General features: G+C 39.1%; 5 protein-coding genes across 9 annotated transcripts; 3 read left to right on the plus strand and 2 right to left on the minus strand.

Annotated features, from left to right (window-relative positions):
* Positions 1-9,478: 9,478 nt before the first annotated feature.
* LOC108811017 (zinc finger protein BRUTUS) lies at positions 9,479-15,262 on the plus strand. The gene is made up of 14 exons (XM_018583079.2): positions 9,479-9,952; positions 10,051-10,260; positions 10,370-10,564; positions 10,654-11,018; positions 11,248-11,476; positions 11,622-11,790; positions 11,893-13,092; positions 13,218-13,389; positions 13,622-13,840; positions 13,934-14,071; positions 14,150-14,384; positions 14,499-14,558; positions 14,643-14,714; positions 14,787-15,262. Exons 1-14 carry the CDS (start codon positions 9,656-9,658, stop codon positions 14,925-14,927), a joined length of 3,702 nt encoding a protein of 1,233 aa, XP_018438581.1. The 5' UTR covers positions 9,479-9,655; the 3' UTR covers positions 14,928-15,262.
* A 638-nt stretch (positions 15,263-15,900) lies between these two features.
* On the plus strand, positions 15,901-16,991 carry LOC108811024 (uncharacterized). The gene is made up of 2 exons (XM_018583089.2): positions 15,901-16,553; positions 16,652-16,991. The coding sequence occupies exons 1-2, from the start codon at positions 16,086-16,088 to the stop codon at positions 16,727-16,729; spliced, it is 546 nt and encodes a 181-aa protein (XP_018438591.1). The 5' UTR covers positions 15,901-16,085; the 3' UTR covers positions 16,730-16,991.
* Positions 16,992-17,988: 997 nt separating this feature from the next.
* Positions 17,989-21,561, plus strand: LOC108811018 (uncharacterized). Of its 3 annotated transcripts, none has more exons than XM_018583081.2 (8): positions 17,989-18,232; positions 18,523-18,726; positions 18,812-19,046; positions 19,127-19,296; positions 19,367-19,684; positions 19,765-20,105; positions 20,467-21,077; positions 21,152-21,561. In XM_018583081.2, the coding sequence occupies exons 2-8, from the start codon at positions 18,539-18,541 to the stop codon at positions 21,383-21,385; spliced, it is 2,097 nt and encodes a 698-aa protein (XP_018438583.1). In that variant the 5' UTR covers positions 17,989-18,232; positions 18,523-18,538; the 3' UTR covers positions 21,386-21,561. The 3 variants fall into 3 exon arrangements, with proteins under 3 accessions (XP_018438583.1, XP_018438584.1, XP_018438582.1); XM_018583082.2 differs by having other exon boundaries at positions 17,991-18,232; positions 20,470-21,077; XM_018583080.2 differs by having other exon boundaries at positions 18,224-18,362.
* Positions 21,562-21,681: 120 nt separating this feature from the next.
* Positions 21,682-23,093, minus strand: LOC108811023 (VQ motif-containing protein 20). Its single transcript, XM_018583088.2, has one exon. It carries the CDS (start codon positions 22,980-22,982, stop codon positions 22,143-22,145), a length of 840 nt encoding a protein of 279 aa, XP_018438590.1. The 5' UTR covers positions 22,983-23,093; the 3' UTR covers positions 21,682-22,142.
* An 851-nt stretch (positions 23,094-23,944) lies between these two features.
* LOC108811020 (protein SAWADEE HOMEODOMAIN HOMOLOG 2) lies at positions 23,945-26,411 on the minus strand. 3 transcript variants are annotated; one of them, XM_018583085.2, is made up of 9 exons: positions 26,141-26,411; positions 25,640-25,725; positions 25,509-25,554; positions 25,201-25,393; positions 25,036-25,105; positions 24,914-24,965; positions 24,682-24,825; positions 24,480-24,599; positions 23,945-24,394 (listed from the first exon to the last, which is right to left on the minus strand). In XM_018583085.2, the coding sequence occupies exons 1-9, from the start codon at positions 26,192-26,194 to the stop codon at positions 24,125-24,127; spliced, it is 1,035 nt and encodes a 344-aa protein (XP_018438587.1). In that variant the 5' UTR covers positions 26,195-26,411; the 3' UTR covers positions 23,945-24,124. The 3 variants fall into 3 exon arrangements, with proteins under 3 accessions (XP_018438587.1, XP_018438586.1, XP_018438585.1); XM_018583084.2 differs by having other exon boundaries at positions 23,945-24,391; positions 25,036-25,111; XM_018583083.2 differs by having other exon boundaries at positions 25,036-25,111.
* Positions 26,412-27,149: the final 738 nt, after the last annotated feature.

Consider the following 27,149-nt stretch of genomic DNA (forward strand, 5'->3'; position numbering starts at 1 on the left):
GGTATTGCCTTGCATACTTTTTTTTTGACATCAGATCCTTACATACTTTTACGAGTCTCGTTTTTGGTTTTTTATATATAGTTAAGATTAAGAAAGGTGAACTGCTCATCTGCTATATAAAATAATCATGTTGTTGTGAGATACGGGAAAGAATAATATATATATATATATGTTAGAACAATACGATTAAGAAAGGTGAACTGCTCATCTGCTCATCTGCTATATATATGTTAGAACAATATGTCATAAAGACACCCATTAATTTCAAAATATTACCGATTCACTATTTTCCATACTACAAACTGTCAACTACCTTACGAAGTTCAATAAATAAAAATTATATCATTTTAAAACAATAATATTGATACTATACTTTAATAAATATTATAATTAGTTTCGGTGGTGTAGTGGTTACTAAAGCTGTTTTATCTTAGTTTAATATTTTAGCAAAAAAAAAAAAAAAAAATACGAAGAAGATTAGCATAGCCAATGCGAAAATGACGCGTGCAGATAAAAAATAGTCTAAATTTTTTCCTTAAAAAAATCAGGGGAAAGAATAATGAATATACAGTATGTGTGTATATATATACATTATTGAGTAATATTTCTATAATGAGATAAATAAAATGGTCCCCTAATAAATGTCTTTTTGTTATAAATATTGTAGTGATGTCCATATGGAAAGTCCTAGATATACTTGTTCCCCACTCCAAGTTAAGCTTTGTCTCCAAGCTATTGTATCCTATATAAGGAGATCATTATTCATGGAATAAGAAAACACCAATTCATCTCTTCTCTTCTCTTCTTTACTTACAACACGTTATCAGCACGAGACTCTAAACCCTAGCTAAAATCCAGCGAGCACAAAATCCCTAATTTCAGCCGCAACTTTAAACCGTCATATCTCCCTAACCGTAAGGATCCAGACGGCGAGTAATATATCAAATTGAAGCTCTTGACGAGACGAATCCAGCGCCGCAGACCACGCATCAATCCGACTCCAGACGCGCCGTCACCTCCCAGTGCAAGCCGCGCCGTCAAAGATCATCCAAAACCCTAATAGCCGCCAACTCCTTATCTCTCTTAATTTCGATTTCTATTGTTCTTAGATCTCATACTAATCCAACTTTGAAACTTTCATTGTTGATTATTTAAGGTTTCTAAAAGAGGAACCAAGGAGAAAAGATCGGCAAAGATTAAGGTAAGATCTCAAGAACCCTAATCTTTACTTGTGGTTCAAGCAATTCGGATTTCAAACTTCTCTTCATCTTAAATCCGATTTAAAAGGTTTTGCGATTTGATTTGGTTGATTTTAGTTCTTGTTTTATTTAAAATCAAAACCCTAAACTCTTAATAGTTTTACATGACTTTAGTTTTGTATGGACAACAAGTGATACCCCTTTAAGGATGACACGCTATATGTCCAAACAAAATTTAAGGTCAATGTTTAACCTAATCCTAAAAACAGATTTGAATTTTAAACCCTAATCCTTAAAGTTTAAATCTGATTTTAAGAAACCCTAAACCCTAAAATATAAAGCATGTGATTACATGACTTTTGTTTTGAATGGACAACAAGTGATACCCCTTTAAGGATGACACGCTATATGTCCAAACAAAACATAAGGTTAATGTTTTCCACATCTTTTGGTCGATGATGCACACCATAGTGTGGCTAGACCATGATTTTTTTTTAAGTCAATGATGCATACCAATAGGTATGACTAGACCATATGAAGTAAAGGTCGATGATACATACTCTTAAGTATGATTAGACCATAAAACAAAATCAATGGTCGATGATGTTCACCCTCAGGTGCAACTAGATTTTTCACCTATGATTCACGGTGATCATCCACGATGATCCGCGTTGATCTATGATCCATGATGATCCTCGATGATCCGCGATAATCTACGATGATCAGTGATCCAAGGTGATCCACGGTGATCCTCGATGATCCACGGTGATCCACAATCACCGGTGATGGATGATGCGCACCACAGTGCAGCTAAATCACGATCCGTTTTATTTGGTCGAGGATGTGTACCGAATGGTACTACTAGACCATTAAACCGCATGGGTCGATGTAGCATACCATATGGTATGGCTAAACCATGCACTCTTCCATCCCACTATTTTCAAGGGATTTATAAATCAAATAAGTTGATTAAGTGATGGATGAGTTATGAGAAAGTAAATTTCTAAAGAGAATGCAAACTGGCCGTATGGCCCTCTTATTTGTTTGCTGGCAATGTGATTTAATTGTGTAATAGCCGAATGGCATTGGTCACACAAGCCATATGGCTTTATTGTTTACATACTGGCCGAGTGCCTTTTATTTCTTGGATAGCCAATGGCATCAGAAATTGTATGTACTAACACAAATCATTTTGATATGATTCAGATGTCGAGACTCCATCACTCGGATTACCCAGCCCTTGATCTCAATGGAGATAATTACCTTGATTGGGCGATGAACACTTCAGCCGATTTAAAGTCTAAAGGACTTGGGAAGTGTATCAAATACGGCAATGATACCCTTGCATATGAAAGGCGTAGAGCTGTTTTGATAATGAGAAAGCATCTCGTGAAGGATCTGTATGATGAGTGCAGTTACATCAACGATCCTTACGATCTCTGGTCGAGATTGAACACCATGTTCTTCGAGCCATTACTAGATGAGTCCATGAAAGAATGGAAGGCTCTGAGGTTCCAGGATTATGAATCCGTGGATGACTATCACTTTGATCTTATGAGAATCACCTATAGTCTTAAACTATGTGGTGAAGTGATAACAAACTATGACTTGTTAAGCAAGACTCGTGACACGATCCATTCAAAGGAAGTGTTGTTATCACAGAAGGCTAAAGGTTTCACAACCTATTACGACCTTCTCTCATACCTTTCAGCTCTTGAGGAAAAGAAGCAGAAAAGGAAAGTCAACCTCGACAAACTCGACTATGTTATGGAGATAAGTGCCGAGTATCAATGTGAGATGATATACGGTGATGCTGAAGAAGCTAAGAAAAGAAAATTCGGGTGGACTCATATAGATGATGAGATTGGTTTATTCATTGAATAGAGAACCAAATGTGAGCCACGTCCAAGATGTTATTATGGACTGGCCGGCTATTGTTTAAGCCTTTTGACATTCTGATTTCATACTTATGATTTGGTGTTTTCTTTTAAATATAATTTGTCATTCAAATTTCATAGCATTAATAAAAGTTTTTCTTTTATCTTGATTGATTTGCTTGAAAAATATTTTTGATTGACAAATGAGAATGAAAACTCGAGAAGAGTATGTCTAGACCACCACGCCTAAGGCATGGCCTTAAGAGGCACGAAATTTATCACCTAAGACCCATTGAGAGAGACCAAAAAAAAAAAAAAAATCTCCACTGGCCGTGGACAAGGATACCACAATAACCGTGGTTGTAGATCCAATCATGGTCGAGGAGGGAGTAAAGGTCGAAATGGCATTACAAGCCACATCAAAATGGTTTCAATAATAAACCAATGGGCAAAGTAAAGCAAAAGGAAATGTCCCTTTAGCTTATGAAAATCGCCAAAGGCATATATATAAGAGAGGTCGAGACTACATTCTCCCTACTGATCTAATACTATGCTAAGGATCAGTGTGATAAGGCATAAAAGCCTAGGTAACCAGTAAGGTTCACCAACGAATTTATACACTTTATGGCATGACCGGATTAGCCATCCTGGTCCGAACTTGATTCAAAGTTTAAACTTACTAAGGCACAAAGAGTTATCCCATAAGATCTCACGTTGTGAAACATGTACACAAGGGAAACTCAGTAGGCTTCATTGTTCCAAGCAACACGAAAGTATAATCTGATCATAAGGGTAGTGAGGACAAAACCCGTGATCATGACCAGACCACAAATTCGTGTAACATGGTCTAAAACCATGCTGGCCGTCCAAGCATTACGTTTAAGTGAGGACAAACAAATGTATTTTATAGCATGTTCATGAGGGGGAGAATAAACACTCCGTATGGTCCATGACCATACTATAAAACCCGAACATGATAAGCCTGGCCAAAGGCCATAAGACATTATAGCTTGGCCGTATAAGGCATAACCTATAAGGTTGAGACTTCAAAAGTCTATAAGCTTGGGTACACCACAAGAATACATGTATGAAAGATAAGATACATCAGGCCATATAAAGTGAGCATAGATATTCCCGTCTAAAGATGATAAAGGGTCATAATCCAGATATAGACCATCCTAAGAGTCTATGAATAAACCACCACATACCTATGTGCCATCTAGGATGGAATACCTCATCTAAGGATGAGATGAAAATCGGGAATATATGTTGGATAAGAGAACATGATCTTTCTCCCACGAATTCAGTGAGACCATGAGCCAAACAAAGGTGATCATATTGTGGCCAAGGTACACGGATTACATACAAGATGAATCCGACTATCCAACATCATGGAGAAAGCTATAAGCTGGTAAATAGAAAGTGAAAGTGGAATGGTTTTAACCATCCAAGTCTTGGCAAAGATCCTCGGACCAGATATATATGTACTGGACGTCCATAAACAAAGAAAGAATGATAGCCAGACAGACCCGAAAGAATGACTAAGTCATACCAGCTTAGCACCACTATATAAATGTCCTAGTAGAGACATAATCAAGTTGCTGTAGAAGTCTATACAAGATAGACAAGTATGTTCCATATATAAGGAACCTCGGATATAAAGAGATAAGGTGCTCATAATGATAGATCCGGGTTCATGAAAGAGAAACCATACTAGACAATAAGATAAGACCGGCCGGTCCTAAGGTACAGCTATCATACAATGTAGCCTTGCAAACTACAAAGTATTCAATGATCCTGATAATAATAAAATCTCAATCGATTGTATCATGTCTAGAACGCGATAGAACGCGATGGAACATTATATAAGGTGTCGACATATACACACACTCATAAGTGATAAAGAGAAAGCACTTGAGCATAAGAGATATGCGAGGATCACTAACCCACGTAAGAGTACTCATCATAGAGAAATGAATGGGACGTGGAGTTATAGTAAAGAATGAATATGATGGGCGTATTGGCCAAATACATAAGATAGACGCCATCTAACCAGTGAACAGATGAGTCTTGTGAGGAAAAGAAAATCGTGAGCTGTAGAACATGAAAGTACAGACAAGTGGTCGTACATGTTGCTACATAAAGCATTCAAAAGGAATGGCTTGATCACACAAGGATACTCACAGGGACTAAGGAACAAGGAAATAAATTCCTAGGTGGTGAATGCTACTACCCAATATCGAAATTAATAAAGATTTGGACATCTAAGGAAGATGTAGTAGACATTGGATATATCACTGGATATAAAGGTAACATAAGATACCTTGAGAAATAAGAAAGAAGTTCTCATAGAACAACATCGTTCCTGCGTTGTTCATGGACTGAAATGCAGCTGCATGCGTGTATGTACACACGATATGATAAGACTAAGTGATGCTTAGTAGAAAGTTCCATAAGAACGTTTCAGATCAGTCCATATAGTAGTCAATATATTCCTTGTGTTTATACTTAAAGAAAGGATGTTTAAGATGATTGATTCTTGGAAAGGCTATGAAGAGACTACGATGATCTATAGTAGAGATCATTAGCCGTATATGAAGGTTGGAATCTATGATCCAACATACCAAGAATAGATTGATCAAATGGTCTGAGAATCCATCAGATTCACGACCAAAGGGAACCATACCGACTAGGATCATGTCCGACCTAGTTCGACCTTAATCATCATTGGTCCTGACCAATCCATCCTGTCCAGCTTGTATCGACCAGTTCCTCTAGGTCTTAAATCCGACCTAAACCATCCAAGTGAGAGGAACGTCCTATTGACCAAAATTGGCTTAGTTTTGATTAAACTTCAAACTATAACACAATAGCCACTTCATGAACAGACCGTGGACATATACTAAAAGTTCATAAAGAGTTTTGGTCAAAGGATATGAATAAGATATATAGTGGACAAGAACATAATCCGGATGGATTATGGATGATGTCTTGATCCGGACAGATCATGGACATACAAAGACATTCATGGTCGAATTTATCTAAGAGAGATAAACCATATGATCCGAATGGACCATGAATATCATGAAAGCATTTTGTTGATGCAGGTTACCAGTCCGATCCACACAGTGCTAAGTCCCAAACCGGCTATGTTTTCACATATGGAGGCACGACCATTTCATGGAGATCAGTCAAGCAGACTATATCAGCCACATCATCCAATCACTCGGATATATTGGCGATCCATGAAGTAAGCAAAGAGTGTGTCTGGTTGAGACTCATGACACACCATATTCGGACATCATGTGGGATCACGGATGGTAAAGACGAGCCGACCGTTCTTTACGAAGACAATGCGGCCTGCATAGCTCAGCTCAAAGATGGTTACATCAAGGGTGACAAGACTAAGCATGTTCTCCCCAAGTTCTTCTTCACCCACGATCTTCAGAAAGAAGGAGAGGTCAAGGTACTCTAAGTCAGATCCAGCGAGAACTCAGCCGACCTCTTCACTTAGGCATTACCAACATGCACGCTCAGGAAGCTTATGCAGCAGATTGGTATGCGATCACTGAGAAGCCTTCAGTGATGTTCACTTCAGGGGAAGTAATGCGGCTGTACTCTTTTTCCTATCCATGGCTTCCCGTTTTTACCACATTGGGTTTTTGGGTTTACCATGGAAAGGTTTTAACGAGGCAGTATTCCAAACGCATTACAAACTCTAGACGGTTATGGCATTACAATCTCGGTTTTTAACGAGGCAGCATCTACGGCGTTTTGAAAGCACTTCGATATATTGGACATCAAGGGGAAGTGTTATAAATATTGTAGTGATGTCCATATGGAAAGTCCTAGATATACTTGTTCCCCACTCCAAGTTAAGCTTTGTCTCCAAGCTATTGTATCCTATATAAGGAGATCATTATTCATGGAATAAGACACACCAATTCCTCTCTTCTCTTCTCTTCTCTACTTTATTTACAACACTTTTATTTTTCTTATATATACAGTATGATTGAAGAACAGAGAAAAAGGGAATGTGTTGTGGTAAAGAAAGCGCGAGTGGAACTTGTTGCTAACCAATTGTCGACACACTTGCCACACGTCTCTCGTGTCTTTTATTTTTGTCCTTCCTTTCCTTAAAAAAAATCAGTTTTTAGAGATTAATAAACAATTTAATAAACTAAAATGTAATCTAATAGTTTTGAAAGTATATATATAATTTTCTTATAAAATTTAAGAGTAATATGAAAATATTTTATCTGTGTATATCTAAAATTGTTTTTTCTTTCTTTTTCGTAACACTAATTTTCAAAAATCACCATTTGCTGGTTTATTTATTCATTTTGTTTTGTAAATATATAAACAGTTTAAACAAATGATGCTGGATTTCGTCTATATATTATTTTGGTAAAATATCGTCTAATAAATTTCAAGTTAAATTAACAATGAGTTATGTTAGTTTTTAACTTTCATGTTTGTTTATTTATAGGAAAATATATGACAAACTGAAAAAATGAATTTGGATAAAAAGTATAGTTTTTTGTAACTAACAAAGAGTATAGTTGAATGAACGTTTTGCGAAAAAAAAAATTGTCTAGTTAAACTTGTAACTTGTATTATTTTTTATTAGTGATTAGAATATGTCTGATATTATTTAAATTGAATATCAACAAACAGGTTGTTTTCTCTCTAAAAAATAGTGCTCCGCCTTTTCTCTACCAAGAACTCAACTCCGACGTCATTGCAGTCTCCGGCCGACGGGTGGGCTACCACAGCCACCGTCGGTCCGGCTTGTGTTTTCTTTTCTTTTTTAGTTTCTGTTTGTATAGTATCGGCTCGGGTTTATCCCGCGTTTTGACTCCGGCTTATCCGATGAAACCGTCCGGCTTTGACTCTGGCGTCTTTGCCTCTTTTCTTGTGATGACAGCCGGCTGTAAGTGTTGTTCGATGGAGGCTGTCTGTCTTGATTGCTATCGAGTGATGCTCTCCGACGTAAGAGGTGGTGAAGATGACGGTGGCTGCGTTGCAGATGCATGCCGTGGATGTGGGCCGATGAAGCGTCGTTTCGTTTTTGCGGCATTTTTATTCGGTGTCAGACACCGACGCAACCCTATACCTCTAATACAATCGTTGGAGGTGGGTTTCTTTGGCAAAGGGGACGGATATGAAGTTTCTCCGCTGTGGATGAGTTCGTTACGGGAGGTCGGCGACCAGAAGCTCTTCTCCGGCGTTTGGATCTCGATCTGGTGAAAAGGAGACAAGTGGCTTGGGCGGTGGATAGAGTGGACACGTGGATAGTCACGGGAAGACTTTTCACGCATGGCTGAGTCACCGTTTTTTTTCCTTTTCGTTTTGAGCTAGGCCCAAAGTCTATTATCCTTTATGTTGGGTCTTCTCTTGATGTAACCGAGCCTTCGGCTTTTCTGTTTTTCATTTAGGATGGGCTTAATAGTTTGGGCCTTGACCTTAATAATATTACCATAGAAGGAAAAAAAAAGAATATCAACAAGCAGATTCTTTTTCTTATAAACCACTACGCTACAAATGTATTTAATCTAACATATATTTTGACACATTAAAGTAATGTTTCATAAATTTCACCGTGCTATTATCATCATTGATTCATTATGTTTGTGGTGAGCCTTGGACGAACTGTCTCTTTATCTTTACACAAGAATTACGGGCATGAGTAAGCCTTAAGATTATGGTAGACCATTAGTTCACTAAAATCTTGTAAACCTTAGCTTGGAGCACATGCATCTCAGTTAAAATAAAAGTTAAAACCTTTGTAATTGCAATTATTAATTAAATCAAAACTGCGAAGCAATATGTTAATCAATAGTTAACAAAGCTATGTGGCTCATTCATACTACGAATGGGTGTGCATGCATCGCAACTCTCTGGCATTCCTCAATATTAAAATCAAGTGTCGAACAAAGTATGAATACGGGTTAATTAGGTCATGAATATATTTTTTATAAGACTTAAAGCCAAATTCATATTCTCTTTCAAAAGCTAAACCTCAAACATTATCAATTCATTTGTTATCTTTAATCAAAAGAGGCCAAACATTATCAATTTATTTTGAGCAAAGGCGTAGTCAAATTCGACATAGAAGCACCTCCTCATTATCATATCATAACAAAAAAGTTCCCATATTCTCCGAGAAGAATCAACGTCCCTGTCTCGCGGACCAGACCCGTTATCGTAGGTACGCTTGCACGCGTCGAGACGTAATCGGTCACGTGCCAACCTGGACTGGTAGCATCAGCATCCGACGTGGCGATAGTAATGGCCACGTGCTACAAATCCTTGTATACCAATCCCTAAGCACTTTATCATTAATCCTCCTTGTATAAATATACATCAACGATCGTATATAAACAGTCAAAAGTATTTATCAGACTAAACCATAATTAAAACGAAAAAGAAAAATCAAAAATCAAAATCGATAAAACAACCCAACGCCTCGAGACCTTTCCTTCTCATCTTCTCCGTTGAACCAAGATACACAATTCCATGGCGAAACCGTCCCGGATTTGAAAAAATCGACGATCGTCGAAGAAGACACGACGGAAAATGGCGACGCCTCTACCGGATTTCGAGGCGGCGAGAGCAGCAGCTTCGTCGTCATCAACCACGGCCATTCCGAGCTCCGCACCTGCGGCGGCGAATTCGTTCTCGGAGGACGCGGAGGAGATATCTCCGATCCTGTTTTTCCTCTTCTTCCACAAGGCGGTGTGCAGCGAGCTCGAATCGCTTCACAGGTTGGCGCTGGAGTTCGCGACGGGGCACCACGTCGATCTCCGCCTCCTTCGCGAACGGTACCGGTTCCTGAGATCGATCTATAAGCATCACTGCAATGCCGAGGACGAGGTAGTTGTTGATTAAGATGGCTTTGTTTACCAAATTGATTGAATGTACTTTGGAGATATAAAAATGTATTGCAACATAAGTGAATCTTGTGGATTTAGGTGATATTTTCAGCTCTTGATATACGCGTGAAGAACGTAGCGCAGACGTATTCTCTTGAACACAAGGGGGAAAGCACCCTTTTCGATCATCTCTTTGAGCTGCTAAATCCTGCCACGGAGATTGATGAGAGTTATCGAAGGGAATTGGCTAGCAGTACTGGAGCGCTTCAGACTTCTGTTAGCCAGCACTTGGCTAAAGAACAGAAACAGGTAACCTTTTGTCCGATGCTCTTGTGTCCTTCACAGCAAAGCATATATATTGGATAAAGCAGTGGCCTTTATTAAAAGTAGTGTTTTTTTTTTTGTTTGTTGCTATTAGGTGTTCCCGTTACTTATTGAGAAATTTAAGCATGAGGAGCAAGCTTACATAGTCTGGCGGTTTCTCTGCAGCATTCCTGTGAACATGCTTGCCGTTTTTCTTCCGTGGCTTGCTTCCTCCATTTCAGTCGATGAAAGCAAGGAGATGCAGTCGTGTTTAAGCAAGATTGTTCCAGACGAGAAGCTCCTTCAGCAGGTAAGTTTTTGAACTAAAGATCCGACTTTAAAAAGTTGAGTGGCTTTTGGAGTTGTGGTGTGATGTTTTTTTTTTGGTCATTCTTGAAGGTTATTTTCACCTGGTTGGGAAGGAAAAGCGATACTGCGGCTTGTTGTCGCATTGAAGATTCTCTGTTCCAGTGCTGTATAGATTCTTCTAGCAGCATGCTTCCTTGCGAAACTAGTAGAGCACAGTGCGCATGTGAGGGATCCAAGGTCGGGAAGAGAAAGTACCAAGAGCTTACAAGTCATGATTCTTTTGATGCCCAGATGCACCCAATTGATGAGATTAAGCTTTGGCACAAGTCAATGAACAAGGAGATGAAGGAAATAGCAGATGAGGCTAGGAAGATTCAGCTGTCTGGAGATTTTTCGGATTTATCTGCATTTGATGAACGCTTGCAATATATTGCTGAAGTATGCATCTTCCACAGGTATTTGTTGCACCCTTTTATATTCAATGCAAAACTGAAGATATACAGTTTTGCATTGGGATGTTGTTCATCTTTTCTCTTCTCATGTTTGAGCAAGTTTGTGCATGAGATTGTTATCACTATATGTGTTGTCTCAGATTTTCGTATCGACATATTATTTTGTATGTTCTGACAGAGATTTGAATGTCATGGGTCTATTTCTGAGATGATAACTATTTTGTTGTTGTAGTCTTGCAGAGGACAAGATCATATTTCCAGCAGTAGATGGGGAGTTTTCATTTTCCGAGGAGCACGATGAAGAAGAAAACCAGTTCAACGAGTTTCGATGCTTAATTGAAAATATCAAGAGTGCTGGAGCCTCTTCTACTTCCGCTGCTGAATTTTACACCAAGCTGTGCTCACATGCTGATCAAATAATGGAAACTATTCAAAGACACTTTCACAACGAGGAAATTCAGGTGAAAATTTGCTTTAAATGTTGTGACCTATGATTTTGTAAATAAGTGAAAGTACGAAAGTTAGGCATAAGATCAGTTGATATCATAGGGTATGAAGATTCAAGATACCAGTTTAGGATGTCAGCTAACTTCATAATGTTTCCAGGTGCTACCCCTTGCACGCAAGAACTTCACCTTTAAACGTCAACAAGAACTTCTCTACCAAAGCCTGTGTATAATGCCCTTGAGATTAATTGAACGTGTTTTGCCATGGCTGGCGGCATCTTTAACAGAAGATGAAGCTAAGAATTTTCTGAAGAACTTGCAAGCTGGAGGTACAATCTTTGTTTCCTTTTTTTTAGTGAAACTTAACCTCTTTAGAAATTTATCAGCTACTCACAATTTTTCATGATTAAATGGTTGGGTTGTGGCCTCAGCACCTAAATCGGATGCTGCTCTCGTTACTCTTTTCTCTGGGTGGGCATGCAAAGGACGCAAAGCCGGGGAATGCTTGTCTCCTAACGGGAATGGTTTATGCCCTGTTAAAACATTAAGCAACACTGTGTCTATGCCATGCTCTAGTAGGAGCATAGAATCTTGTTGCCAGCATCAGGACAAAAGGCCAGCCAAGCGAACTGTTGTGTCGTCTTGTGAAAAATATGCCACCCCTCACTTGTCAGAAGGCGCAAATGGGTCCAAGCCATCTGGGAATGGTAGGCCATGCTGTGTTCCGGATCTCGGAGTTAGCAGTGACTGTCTGGGACTTGGTTCTCTTCCAGCAGCTAAAACTATGAGATCATCTTCGCTAAACTCTGCTGCACCCGCTCTTGACTCCAGCTTCTTTGGTTGTGAAATGGATAGTAACAGCTTTGGTACTGGAAACGCCGAGCGGCCGGTTGCTACAATATTCGCGTTTCACAAGGCCATAAGCAAAGATCTGGAGTTTCTTGATGTTGAATCAGGAAAGCTCATTGATTGCGATGAAACGTTTATTCGTCAGTTTATTGGTCGGTTTCACCTACTCTGGGGTTATTACAAAGCTCATAGTAGTGCCGAAGATGATATCCTATTCCCAGCTTTGGAATCGAAGGAGGCACTTCACAATGTCAGTCACTCTTACACGCTTGACCATAAACAGGAGGAGAAGTTGTTTGAAGATATTTACAGTGTTCTTACTGAACTTTCAGTGCTTCATGAGAAGTTACAGAGTGATTCTATCATGGGGGGCGTAACTCAAAATGACACTGTTCATACTGATATTGATAGCGGTGACTGCAAGAGGAAGTACAACGAACTGGCTACAAAGCTACAAGGGATGTGCAAATCCATTAAGATCGCGTTGGATCAGCATATTTTCTTGGAGGAACTGGAGCTCTGGCCTCTATTTGACGAACATTTCTCCATTCAAGAGCAAGACAAGATTGTGGGTCGTATAATCGGGACAACGGGTGCTGAAGTTCTTCAATCTATGTTACCATGGGTGACTTCCGCCCTTTCTGAAGATGAGCAAAACAGAATGATGGATACCTGGAAGCAGGCAACCAAGAACACAATGTTTGATGAATGGCTCAATGAATGCTGGAAAGGATCACCTGACTCATCATCAACGGAAACATCCAAACATAGTCCACAGAGAGGTAAAAGCAATTTCCTAACTATTGTCACCAACTTAATGGATGTTTTTGCTTTGGACTTCATAACTCAGACTTGGGCTGGTTTCTATAGTTTTTGTTTTGCTTATTCAAGTTTATTTTTCATATAGACAATGATCATCAAGACATCGTGGACCAAACTGGTCAACTTTTTAAGCCGGGGTGGAAAGATATTTTCCGCATGAATCAGAACGAACTAGAGGCTGAAATAAGGAAGGTTTATCAGGACACAACACTTGATCCAAGGAGAAAAGATTATCTAGTACAAAATTGGAGAACCAGGTCAGTTTTCTTTCACTTATTTCCCTGCATGGATCCTTTATTTCATATTTTCATGCTTACCTGACCTAAAACTTAGAACCCCAAATCGATAATTTTCCCATGTGTTAGCTGAAAAAGAATAACATTTCATTTTGAATTTCGATTGTTGGTGCTATTGTTATGTGTGTGCGTGTTATCCTTTTTTCTAGAATAACATTTCATTTTGAATTTCGATTGTTGGTGCTTTTATCAGTCGATGGATAGCGGCTCAGCAAAAGTTACCTAAGGAAACAGAAACTGCATTGAATGGTGATGTTGCACTCGGATGTTCCCCCTCTTTTCGAGATCCCGAGAAGCAGATATATGGATGCGAGCATTACAAGCGTAACTGTAAGCTTCGGGCTGTATGTTGTGATCAGTTGTTCACTTGTAGGTTTTGCCATGACAAAGTAAGCGACCACTCCATGGACAGGTAAGATCTTATGCCAATCTCCTCTGCTTAGATAGGAACTCTTTCTAGTTTTTCATTCTCAGTGATATGATTTATATTTGGAACACGTTACAGAAAACTGGTGACGGAAATGCTCTGTATGCGGTGCCTTAAGGTGCAACCTGTTGGCCCCATTTGCACAACGCCTTCATGCGATGGATTCCCAATGGCAAAGCACTACTGCAGTATTTGCAAACTTTTCGATGATGAAAGGTAGCCCAACAGTTTTATGCATATAATAATTAATTGCAACATTTGGGGTTTTTCAGCAATTCAATTATCTTCCTTCAGGGCTGTTTACCACTGTCCATTCTGCAACCTTTGCCGGGTCGGTGAGGGACTGGGAATCGATTATTTCCATTGCATGACATGTAACTGTTGTCTAGGGATGAAGTTAGTAAACCATAAGTGTCTCGAGAAAAGCCTTGAGACAAATTGCCCCATTTGCTGCGAGTTTCTTTTCACATCAAGTGAAACAGTCAGAGCCTTACCTTGTGGTCACTACATGCACTCAGCTTGCTTCCAGGTTTGCACATCTCTCTCTCTCTCTCTCTCTCTCTCTCTCTTTTTCTCATTGAACTTGAGTTTACCTTTCATCGCCTTAAATCAAAACACTTGCTCTTTCTCTGGTCTCTTTCAGGCTTACACTTGCAGTCACTACACATGTCCAATCTGTGGGAAAACATTAGGAGATATGGGGGTAAGATAATCCCCTGTCCTCAGAGCGAGCGTAATCTGCAAATCACATCATTCACTTAACTATTTCTTTCACGAACTCCCGCAGGTTTATTTCGGTATGCTTGATGCACTGTTAGCTGCAGAAGAACTTCCTGAAGAATACAAAGATCGCTGTCAGGTGAGAAACACTAAAAACTACTGTTTCTTTTGAATACATTTGATGACTCACTCTCACACGCACATGTTTCAGGACATTTTATGTAATGACTGTCAACGCAAAGGAACGACACGGTTTCATTGGTTGTACCATAAATGCGGTAGCTGCGGTTCTTACAATACCCGTGTGATCAGGTCAGAAACAACCGCCCCAGACTGCCCAACCTCATCCTGAAAACTATGTAAGAGGTTGATTCTTCACTCGTTTCACCTTTTTTCTTCTTCTGTTGGCTTCACTTTCTGTTCCGCACAGCAATGTCTTTTCAAGAGCCTGTCGATATAATTTTTATTTGTATAGTCTCTGAGATATAAAAGATTTTGAAGAGTCTTATATTAGGTTACCACCATACATTATGGCTTTTGGGCAAAGCCAAAACTCGTTTGTCTCTGAAACATTCCCTCCTTTTCTCCACATATCCGCTATTTGTTTTTCTTTTCTTGCATGAGCTGAGACTTTCTTTGAAGAGTGTAAATAGTTACAATTTTTAATGCAAAAACTTTTTATTTCCCCTTGTGATATCGTTATTATCTGTTGTTACTTAGTTATTATCAGAGCTTGTTAAAAGAGTTATACGTATACTGTATATGCTTTTGTCCATTCATGTTTCTCAGCGTCTACTGAAATCTACAACTACTTTTGGTCTAGTAACTCTCTCAACCCCATCTGATAAGAAATAGCTCCTAGTTTAACAAAGTTGGATCGAATTCTAGGACCATGTCCTGACCTTTCTTTGCTGACAAACCAAAACTTCTCAAACCTAACATCTAAGCAAAGTATCACATAAACTCTTGGAGGCTTATTGGCCGAGTATTAATGATGGCGCGAACTGCGAAGAACCACGGACTTTTAACTCATGGGGTTTGCAGTTGAAACACGACTGACCAAAGCTTGATTCTTAATTTGTAATTATAATGTTGTAATAGAGAAAAAGCAGCGAGAGGGCAAAACAGTATACTCAATATTTCCTTGAAAGAAATAAATTTAAATTGAATTGATGAACACATTATTTAAAAAATAATAATTTATATGAAAACAAAATAAGGTAACATTGACTGTGTTTTTTATGGAAATAATTTGAAATATGGATTTATATCTATAATTGAAGAACAAACGATCAAGTTACAACGATACAATCGCAACTCTAACTTTCTCAAACTTGTGGAGAATAAATAACACAGCGAAAACCCAAAAAAAAAAAAAAAAAAAACGAAACTTTGAACTTGCTCCAAAGGAAAACGCACCAAAATAGCAAAGAGAGGAGGGAGGAGAAACAAAGAATCTTCTTCACGGCACAGAGAGAGACCCCAAACTCCCAGTTTCTTCAATCAATCAATGGAGTTCCCTCCACCGCAGGAGAGATCAAAGCGCCTCCATAACTTCACCTTACCTTATCTCCGATGGGGTCACCAGAGATTCCTCAAGTGCGTCAACCTACCTCCTTCTTCCTCTTCCGATCACGGATCTCCCGCTGTTGCTGCTGGAGGAGGAGAGTTTGATCTCATCGCGTGCGATGGGAAACCACCACCACCAAAGGTCTCAGCTTTGGGCGATGCAGCAGCAGCAGCAGCTCGGCCGTGGAATCTGAGGACGAGGAGAGCTGCTTGTAACGAGCCTGGAGATGAGGAGGAGGAGGAGCCCACCAGGATCACTGCCGTCAAGAGAGATTCATCGTCGCAGAAATTGAAATTCTCTGTTTCTTTGTTGAGAGAAGAGATCGAAGATGATTTCACAGCCTTCGTTGGGAGAAAGCCTCCAAGAAGACCAAAGAAGAGACCAAGAACTGTTCAGAAGCAATTGAATGTAAGTAATAAAAAGCTCCCTCTCTTTCTCTCTCTATAACACAATTGATGTTTGTGACTTTCAAAATTTTTATTTGAATTTTCTTCATATGGTTGCAGACTCTTTTTCCCGGATTGTGGCTAGCAGAAGAGGTAACAGCATGCTCTTACGACCCCCCTGAGGTTGCCGAAACATGATTAAAGCCAGGTGTGATTCTTCATTTCTAAACTTCAAAGACATTCTTCTTGCTTGTATCTACTTTGTTTTCTACCCTTCCCGTTGTTTAAAGGAAGCACAAATGTAGCAATGTACCCCATTATTAGTGAATGAAAGCCATTTTTCACTTTGGTTTCTTCTGTTTGTTGTAAAAGAAAGAGACGAATGTTGTTTTTCATTACCAAAGCTAATTGTAATCTCCAGCATGTCTCGATAATGCAACTTTCTTACACCTTTGTTCCATTTGTAGTGTTCTTATTACCTACCGTTAGCAGACCAGGAGTAACTTAAAGTTAGTATCTTGCTAAAGATTAAGCAAAAAAAAAAAAAAATTGATATTTGTAAAGATTGAGCATGTTTGTGTCAACAACTTGGTGAGCAACAATGTTTCTGTTAGACAGAGCTTCCTTTCTCTCTCTCTGGTAAGTTTGAATTACAAACATTCTTTGTATGTATTGAACACCTAAGTTGTGACACTTGTGCTCTTTGCTGCAATTAGGTTTTTACATATTGATTTGATGTTCCCATAAGATTATTATTTGAAAAGGAAAAATCTTTAGAAACCTTCTTGTGCTTGCACTTTCGGATGTCAAGAACTTCTCTGCAGTTGAGTTAGCCATCGGCTCTATAGAATTTATCCAAACGAGCTTGCAGTTAAAAGCCATGATCAGGGGCTGTTAAGATAAGATTCTCCTGCTACTGGTTCAAGTTCTTGGTTGTGTTTCAAGTTTAGTTCAAATGGAGCAAGCTGGAGCCAAAAAGAAAAAGAGAGAGATGTGATATTTCAACAAGATGGTGCTGTTATCAAAATGTTTCAACAACCTAATGTTCCTTGCTTTAACATAAGTTATGACCAAAATCATGTCTCATACACAGAAAGATGTCCACATAAAAATTGAGCTATTTTTTCAAATCTAAAACTATTCTAGTTTTAATGACAGAGCGATTTATCATAAATCGTTGTAAGGACAAAGCTTATCCTTGTCCTTATCATAAATCTGTTCTTGAGTTTATCTTTATAGGATTTTACTTCCAAAAAAAAAACAAAAAAAAAAACTTGCAGTGTTGGAGGTTGACGACGACAGGATAAAGAGGATAAAAGTTTAAGACAACTAACTGCCAGTGGACACGTGTAGAGACGATATTAATTCACATAGGAGAAAGTCATTCAATTCAATCTGAACCGTTTAAATCTGCTGACGTGGATTACAACACGTGACCACCAAGGCGGAGAACAATTCGAGAGCCCTTATTCTTACCGTCATCCGTCTCTCTCTCTTCTCTCTCTCTTGTTGTCTGTTTGGATAAACCCTAGATCAAGGCAGAACTGATAATCGAGAGACCCCTCCATTTTATACAGCTTCTCTTCTCTGGAGGAATCAATAATAAAGCCCTAAAATTGATCCCGATCATTCGAGAACCAAGCTTCTGGATTGTGTGGGGGAAACACTCTTTTGTCTTTTCGAAAACCTTAAAGATCTGAGGTGCGTTTGCTGAGATCATCTGATCAAATGCGCTTCCTGAAATAAATTAAAAAAAGAAAATTTTTCTTTTTCTGGAATGCTTTTAGAACTTAGTCAAAATCTCTGTTTGCTTTCGTCTCTATTGTTTAAGGTGATTAGTCTTTCTTTTCTTTTTTTTAAATTAGGAAAAAATGTGTTGTATTATCTCTATGATCAAACCTACCGACCAACTCTTACCTTCAGCTGTAATGCTAAATAAAGTCGCATTGATGTCAATTGAATGATTTCTGTTGATTGTTGTTGTAACCAAGGCGGAGTTGTGTGCTAATGTCTACTAACAAAACCCTGAATATGCTGGAAAGCTTGGTTAAAGACTCTTCTTTCAAATGGCTCCTCGGCAAACAAAGCTCCTTCGACGAAGAAATCGAGGAGCTGGGAAGATCCCCTTCTGCTGGCACCAACTGGATCCCTGAGCTCTCTCCTGTTGCCAATGTCGTTGTCCGCAGGTGTTCCAAGTACGTCTCCTTCCATCTCTCTAATTCTTCTGTGTGTGTGTTTTAAAGGACATACCTCACTGCAAAGTGTTTTTCTTGATGTCAGAATACTCGGAGTTTCAGCGAATGACCTGAGAGATAGTTTCAAACAAGAGGCATCCGAATCTTTAAAACAGCCTTCTCTATTTGCAAGGAACTTTCTAGAGTACTGTTGTTTCAGAGCACTTTCGCTCTCCGTGGGAGTAACAGGTCATCTAGCCGATAAAAAGTTTCGGCGTTTGACTTTCGACATGATGGTTGTCTGGGAAGTCCCAGCTGTTGCTAGCCAGGCTCTTCTCAGTGTAAGCCTCCTTTCTTCTACAAATCATTGTAAGAGTTTCATTTCTTATTTATCTTCTTTTTTTTTTTTTAATAAAAACAGGTAGAAGAAGATGCAACAGTGAGTCTAGAAGCCTTCTCACGGATAGCACCAGCAGTTCCTATTATAGCTGATGTCATCATCTGTGAAAATCTCTTCGGTATGCTTACTTCTTCAACCGGTGGTCGACTCCATTTCTCTGTTTACGACAAGTACTTATGTGGACTCGAGAGGTAAAGCTCTCTCTATAACTCTTTTTTTTTCTCGAATCACTGTGTAGACTGTTCTTTTTTTTGTTGATAGAGCAATAAAGAAGATGAGGACTCAGTCAGAGTCATCTCTGCTCTCCGGTGTACGACCAAAAAAGGAGAAGATTCTTGAAATAGACGGGACGGTTACTACGCAACCAGTTCTCGAACACGTGGGAATGTCAACATGGCCAGGTCGCTTGATTCTGACGGACCATTCGCTATATTTCGAGGCCTTAAAGGTCGTCTCTTACGACAAACCAAAGCGGTATGACTTATCTGAAGACCTAAAGCAAATAGTCAAACCGGAGTTAACCGGTCCTTGGGGCACTCGGCTTTTCGACAAGGCCGTCTCTTACAAGTCTATATCTCTGTAAGACCATGTTTTGATCGTATGATCTGTTTTTTTTGTGGAATGGACCAATTAAACATCTTTTATTTGACTTCTATTAGATCAGAACCGGCGGTTATGGAGTTCCCGGAGCTTAAAGGCCACACAAGGCGTGACTACTGGCTAGCTGTTATACGAGAAGTGTTGTACGTTCACAGATACGTAAACAAGTACAAGATCACTGGTTTGGCGAGAGACGAAGCACTCTCGAAGGCTGTGCTCGGCGTTATACGTGTGCAAGCTATCCAAGAACTCAGCTTGACTACGAACTCCATGTGTTACGAGAATCTTCTTCCTTTCAATCTCTGTGACCAGCTTCCCGGTGGGGATCTGATCCTCGAGACGCTTGCTGAGATGTCTACTTCGAGAGAGCTTCATCGATCGAATAGATCCAAAGATACAGGTTACACTACTTCTTATCAAAATAGATCGTTTATTGGCTAATATATTAAAAAATCGGTTCGGCCTCCGCCTAGGCGGTCCGAAAAGATTTTCTAAAAATTAGATTTATATTTATTTATAAGATTCAAATTGGTTTAAACTGTTCTAAATCTATTAAAACCGGTTTAAATGATCTAATTTTTTTCAAATTTATCTAATTTCTTCGGTTTTGTGTATTTAATTTTGATAATTCATTGCAATAATCTTATGATTAAATTTAAAAACTAAAATATGTCATATAGTATATCTGAAATAAATCTATAATTATATATGATAAATTTTTAGAACATTGATATATATATATATATATGCAATTTATTTAGCAGGGACGTTACACTCCTCAGCTTCAGATATGGTTTCACAGCTTGGTTCTGTGTTCGGAGGGTCGAGTCCAAGAAGCAGAACGAGTGAGAAGACGAGTAGTCTTGTGGTGGGTGAGGTAGTGGTTGGAGATGTGAATCCTTTAGAGAGAGCAGTGAAGGAGTCACGTAAGAACTACGAGAAGGTTGTGCTTGCGCAAGAGACTGTTAATGGTGTCAAGATGGAAGGCATCGACACCAACTTAGCCGTCATGAAGGAACTGATGCTTCCGGTAATGGAAACATGGAATGTGGTTTTGTCTCTGTTGAATTGGGACGATCCTGTGAAGTCTACCGTCTTCTGTCTCTTCTCGAGTTTAATAATCTGGAAAGGATGGGTTGTTTACGTCTTTGCTCTCGCGTCTCTCTTCTCCGCGGTCTTCATGGTTCTCACGAGATGTTTGAGCAGAGGGAAGCTCATGGTCGAGCTGAAAGTAACCGCTCCACCACCTATGAGCACTATGGAACAGCTTTTAGCTGTCCAGAACGGTATCTCGGAGCTAGAACAGAACATTCAAGACGGGAACATCGTTCTCCTCAAGTTCCGAGCCTTACTATTCTCTCTTTTCCCTCAGGTTTGTTCACACACACTGTTCATCCATCCACACCGCTGTGTGTTTTAAAAAGTCTGAAACTGCTTTTATCTCAGGCGAGCGAGAAGTTTGCAGTTGCGATGGTGGTTGCAGCTACCATGCTGGCTTTTGTTCCGGGACGTTACTTGCTTCTGGTGGTGTTTGTGGAGCTTTTCACGAGATACTCGCCGCCGCGACGAGCAAGCACGGAGCGGCTGATTAGGCGGTTGAGAGAGTGGTGGTTTAGTATACCGGCGGCTCCTGTGATCCTCCAACATGATGACAAGAACGAAACCAAGAAAAAAAAATGAGTAAGGGAATGTTTGTTTTTCTTAGTAGTTGCACAGTATGTACATACTTAATGTTCTATACTTACGGCATATATGTACATTTTATGCATGGTAATCTTTTTCGTGCTTTTGTGTGTTATGAGTTAATATTCGGGAGTTAAATCTTGAAATTAATAAAAGTATTTACAAGTTTGGGAGAAGAGAAAGTTTGTAGCGGCTTCAAATTCTTATAGTAGCTTGTTTTATATCTGCCGTTTGTTTTCACATTTTTCAACTTCTTTTTCCTTGTTTTCTTAACACTATCCATTGGTAAAGACAATTTAGAGAGAAAAATAGAAAATGATCTATTAAGTTATCAAAAATAGAAGAAAAACATGAAATTGAAAGATTGTACTAAAATGAAAAGATTGTTGTCAAAAAGGCATATGATGATGCCAAAGAATAAAAGACCAAACTAAGATAATGATCACATCTTTTGTTTATGAAGTGAGTTGCGTCCTCTTCTTGAAATTTTCTGTCTCTTTGTGATAACTGGTTTGATTGTATCCCCTTGGGGTTCGGTTTTTTATAGTAACTTAATATATATCTTAAGATGACCAAAAAAAACAACATACATGCCAAAATAAACGCAAAGGGATCATAACTAATGCCAGAATTTATTAGTTCATTCTCAAAACCTCCAATAAAATTAGAAAAAAAAAAGAACAAAATTTATTTTCCTGAATAGGAAAAAAATAGAAATAACCAAAAAGAAATGTAATCATTGATGAAAACAATGTCAAAAATCTCTAAACTCAGTTAACCCATCAAAACCAGAAGAGGAAGAAGAAGAGAAAGAGCTCCTCATATTAGGCATAAAGTAAAGCTGATCATCAAAACTACCAAAGTTTTGATTCCCACACAGAAAACTATCAGCTGGATTCCCCCCGGGCAAAAGCGTCGAGAAGTAAGAGCTGTAGTTAATCCCATTTGTCGTCCCATCGTACATAGACTGAGGAGGAAGCGGTGGAGGTGGTGGCGGCGGAGGATGAGTGAAAGGAGAAACAGCCACCGCTGAATACGGTAGAGACGAGTTAACATGTCCACCACCATGCTCTCCTCCTCCTCCTCCTCCTCCCATGTTCTCATCGGTTGTGATCACCGACGATGATTCACTATCTTCACAAATATTGCTGAAGAATATCCCTTTCCCGGAACCAGAATAGCTCCTGTTGTAGCTGTTATTTCCACCACCACCACCGCAGCGGGTCCGGTTAACTTTTCTGTCGACGGTGAGATCAGAGACGCTCCGGTTGATTGATTTTCCTCCTCCTCCGCGATCCGTTATGCTGGAGTCTTCCTCGGAGTGAGACATTCCGGTGAGTTTCTGGACGAGAGCCATGAAGTCTTTAGGATTGGTGTGTATGACTTTGGGCGTGTTCGTGTAGATGATCACCGGCTGGCGAGGCTTCGCGGCTGCGGAGGAGGAAGAAGACGGCGAGGGTGGCTTTTTGATGACGTGAGAGTCTTTGTTTAGTTTTAGCAGCGGAGAAGGTGACGGTGGATATATGATTCCGACGCCGGAGTTTTCATTAGGCTCTCTTTTCAGATGGTGGTGGTCGTTGTACGTTGAGTTCATTTATTATATAATTAATAAAAATTTGAAAAGTAATGTTTTTTTGTTTAAAGTAAAACAAAAGAATTTAGAACAAAGAAAAATTATAGAAAGCAAAACAACATTTCATAACAGTGTGTTGTGTGAGAGAGAGATGTTAAAGTGTGACGGAGGAGTGGCTTTTATAACAACGTTCTACTCTTGTCCCAGCTTGCAATCCACGTGTAGTCTGGCGCGTATTCTAAGTGGATAATACTAGGCCACGTGAGAATATTTATGTAATTAATTAGTTTTAGTTAGAATTTTTTTTGGTTGAGGCCAACACAGTTAAGAAATATACGCCACTAGATTGCTGAAATCCAGGTTTAAACTTTAAAAACGTGATGATTAATTAGATGATAACTGAGAAATTTATGGATCTCATTTTTAATCACATGTTTTTATGTTTTTTTTTGCTTTTAACATCAGTCACATGTTTCTGATGGTTATCTCCGTTATCTATAATGGTGGGAACAGAGTTGGTTTTTTGCCCATTGAGGACAAGAAAAGAATGGAATCAACATTTAAGTTGAGCATAACTCTCGTCATCTTATCATTTTGAGGACAAGAAAAGATTTTCGTTTGTACTTCGACCCATTGACTTAATATTACTACAGAGAAGCACATGACTTGCTTGAATTTGTCTATGTTTATGTCTCAACTCTCAAAGATTCTAGCTTATGTCTCACAACTCTACCAGGCTATAAATATATGACCATGAGAAATCTAACAAAGAAACATATGTGGATCTTGTCTGTAAATGATGTGATGAAACAATTAATATAGTTATAGTTATATTCATTCCTTGTAAATTTTCAAACTACGTTTTATGTTTGTGTGTAAAGGGAAACCTAAGTTTAGTGGGCATGGTTCTTCTTCCCAGCTGCTACTTCCATGTTTGAGCCACTATTGATGATGACCATCAAGAGATGATGAACAAACCGGACTAAACCATAAGTATCCGATCATCCATGGAGGATTAAATAAAATGGTGCAAGATACAGTTTTAGATGACTTGGGGTCATTCTGTAACATTACAAAAGCTCTTGATCCCAAGTTAAACCCTCTACGACTCTTAGCTTAGCGACTATGAATATGCTTACAAAATGAGAATATAGCTGATGGCCTTATGCAGAACCAGCGGGGACAGTGGCTGCTGCATTGGAGCTAGGCTGAGCTGAAGCGGAGGCGGCTCCGCTCAAGCTCGTATCTTTCACATCGGGTGGAACAACATTAGGAGCAGAGGCGCTGGATTGCGGAAGAGGAGCTTTTGCAGCCGCGTCAAGAGGAGCGGGTTTCGAGTTAGCAAAGTCATTGGCAGAAGCACTGTGAAGTTGCTGTAGCCTGTAATCTGTCTCTGGCCGCCTGCAAATCTTCCTCAAGGGGACGATCTCCTGCTGGAATAAAATATCCAAAGTAGGTGAGTGAGTGAGGATGGTTTTTGCTAAAAAAAAGACAAGAGAGAAGAGAGAGTCCCAAAACCTCGGACTGGTCGTGGCCGTAACGCACCAAGAACCTACAACGACAACCTCTGACATCGTGTCTCCTTCTTTGTGCATCAAGAACAGTAGCGTCAAAGTAAAGAGCTTGGTCTTTGCCTTCCTGAAGATGTTATTATAACAAAAAAAAATACCAGTCAAAGTAAAGTACACTCACATGCTTAAGGAAACTTAATTTGAAAAACCTGGAAGCAAAGGACGAGATCTCCAGCAAGAACTGCAACACATTCTGATGCTTCACATGGGAGTGACCGTTGCCTTACGTTCCTCTTTACGTTTATCCATTCGTCTTCTTCAACTTCAAAACCCGCAAATCGAACCTGCACTTCCTGTAATACCACTCCCAACACAATGTTATAACCAAGAAGAAGAGGGGGACAAAGAAGTAAACTGGAAACTGATTAGGGAGGGATTTACCGGGTCACCAATCTCCAAGTTTCTATGAGCTAGGAAAGCTTGCACATCATACCTATTAAGTAAATTAAAAGAGTAAGAGAAACACAATGGAGTGTAATGAGAGGTTGAAGAAAAGTATTCACCATGCACCATCCCTGGCAGATTTGGCTTCAAATTCCAAGTAAGAGTTGTCTGAACCACTCCTCATGACACCTGGAACTAAGCAGTAACAAGATTACTGAAAGTCACTTCTATATATGCAATATATTTGATTGCGAGTAGAATACATATGATGTATTCTAATATACCAGAAGGGGAAGGCGTCGTGATTGGTCCGGTCATGTGAGTGGGTTTAGGACCAGCTGATGGTGGAAAGACATTTCTCATCTGGTTTGTTGGATCAAGAGAAGCACGCGGCATGGAAGATACATTTAGCTTCCCAGGAGCTTTGTTTCCTTTTGCTCTTAGAGCATATCGCCTGTTCTGGAACCAGTTCCATATCTGTGATATAAATTTAAAAAAAAAAAAACACCTCCTATTAAAAAAACACAAGTCCAAAACGTATCCTCAGTAGAAATAAAAACAAATGAATCAGTGAAAAGAAAGAAGCAAGTACTTGTTTGAATTGCACAACAGTTTTCCCCTTCCGCTCCACTGTGCCACTGAGAAAGCAAAACCACTTTTTAGATGACAAACACACACACACACACAATAGAGGCTTTAAAGACCAAGGAAGGAGTATATTACCTAAACTTTTCAGCAAGAGCTTCAAGAGTATGTCGACCTGGCATTGATGTATCATGCTGTTGCAATACTGCTTCCATCTCCGTTACCTTATAACCATTGAAAATGATCAGCTTATAGCAAACAAGATGAAAAAAAAAAAAACAGAACTTACAAAACACAGGAACTACAACACAACAGATAGAACCACTTATGAATCTAAACCCAAAAGAAAATAAATTACAAAAACTATCACAAAAGGAAAGTTGAAAACTGATGGAGTGAAACCCTATCGTGAACAACCCTAAACCATTTATGAATCTAAACCCAAAAGGCACAAGCTGATATAAATTACAAAACTTTCACAAAAAGGAAAGTTAATTGACCGAGGGTAGACCCTTTCACGAACCCTAGAGGCTAGACCTAAAAGCAAACAAACAAGACATTACCCAGAAACTAGTTTCATGTAACAAAAAGCACATAACTTTACAAAGAGAACATCAATCAAAGATTTCAATCAGTCACCTCGGCGAGGTTGAATCGGAACGCTGGACTGCCGTTACTGGGAGGTCGACCCATCGTAGGTTTGTCTCTTTCGTGTCTCACGAAGACAGGCGCGGAGATAGGAAGATAATTAGAAGAAAAAAAAAGAACGGAGCTTGGCGGTAGAAATTGAAATCGATCGGAGGTTCTCTCACTAGAATCTCCGGTGAATCACGCAACGCAAGGAAGGTGTGACTCGAAAGGGGACAACGAAACCGGTTTTACCCTAACCGGATAGCTGATAAGAGATTTTTTTTTCCGTTTTGTTTTGTTTTTATAGGTCACAGAAAACGGGCTTTTTGAAGGCCCATTATGAGGCCGAAAAGAGGGAGAAAAATCTTATCCACATGGTCAAGTATCCATCCAAACGTAGATATTGAACTTACGCGCACATCAATTTGTTTCTTCTACAAAGAACTGTATGTTATTGTCAATGTATTGTAACGCTATTTTATTAAGTATATTCAACAAATGTATATTGATCTATGTTTTTGTCATCAGGGGCGGACGGAGAGAAGGAACCCATCTACTCTGTTTAATATTTGTACCAGTGTCTCCCCACTTCAAGAAATACTAGATTTTGACCCGCGCTTTTGAAGCGCGGGATATTTTACGATGAAAAATTTCACTAATAATTTAACAAATATTTTGGTAATTTTTAAAGAGTGTGTATTTAAAATATTTTTGCATTTAAATCAGTATTTTTAAATTCAACCCGATTGTGATTATACCGGTTAATCCGGAGATCTGACAATTCAATTTATGTTTCTAAAATATTCATATTAAAAATCACTAAAACCCGAAACTAACCGATTGAACTGATGGATGACCGATATATAATCTAATTGGATTTAAATTGTAATAGTTTCATAATTTGTAATCTTATAATCGAAATTTTAAAGTTCACTATTTTGAAATTTATGAAATTATGACGTTTCTACAAAAAAATTAAAGAGAAAATGATAGATATAAAATAATTAAGATTAATTAT

The sequence above is a fragment of the Raphanus sativus genome, chromosome 6 (genome assembly GCF_000801105.2).
Source record: "Raphanus sativus cultivar WK10039 chromosome 6, ASM80110v3, whole genome shotgun sequence".
NCBI lineage: Eukaryota > Viridiplantae > Streptophyta > Magnoliopsida > Brassicales > Brassicaceae > Raphanus > Raphanus sativus.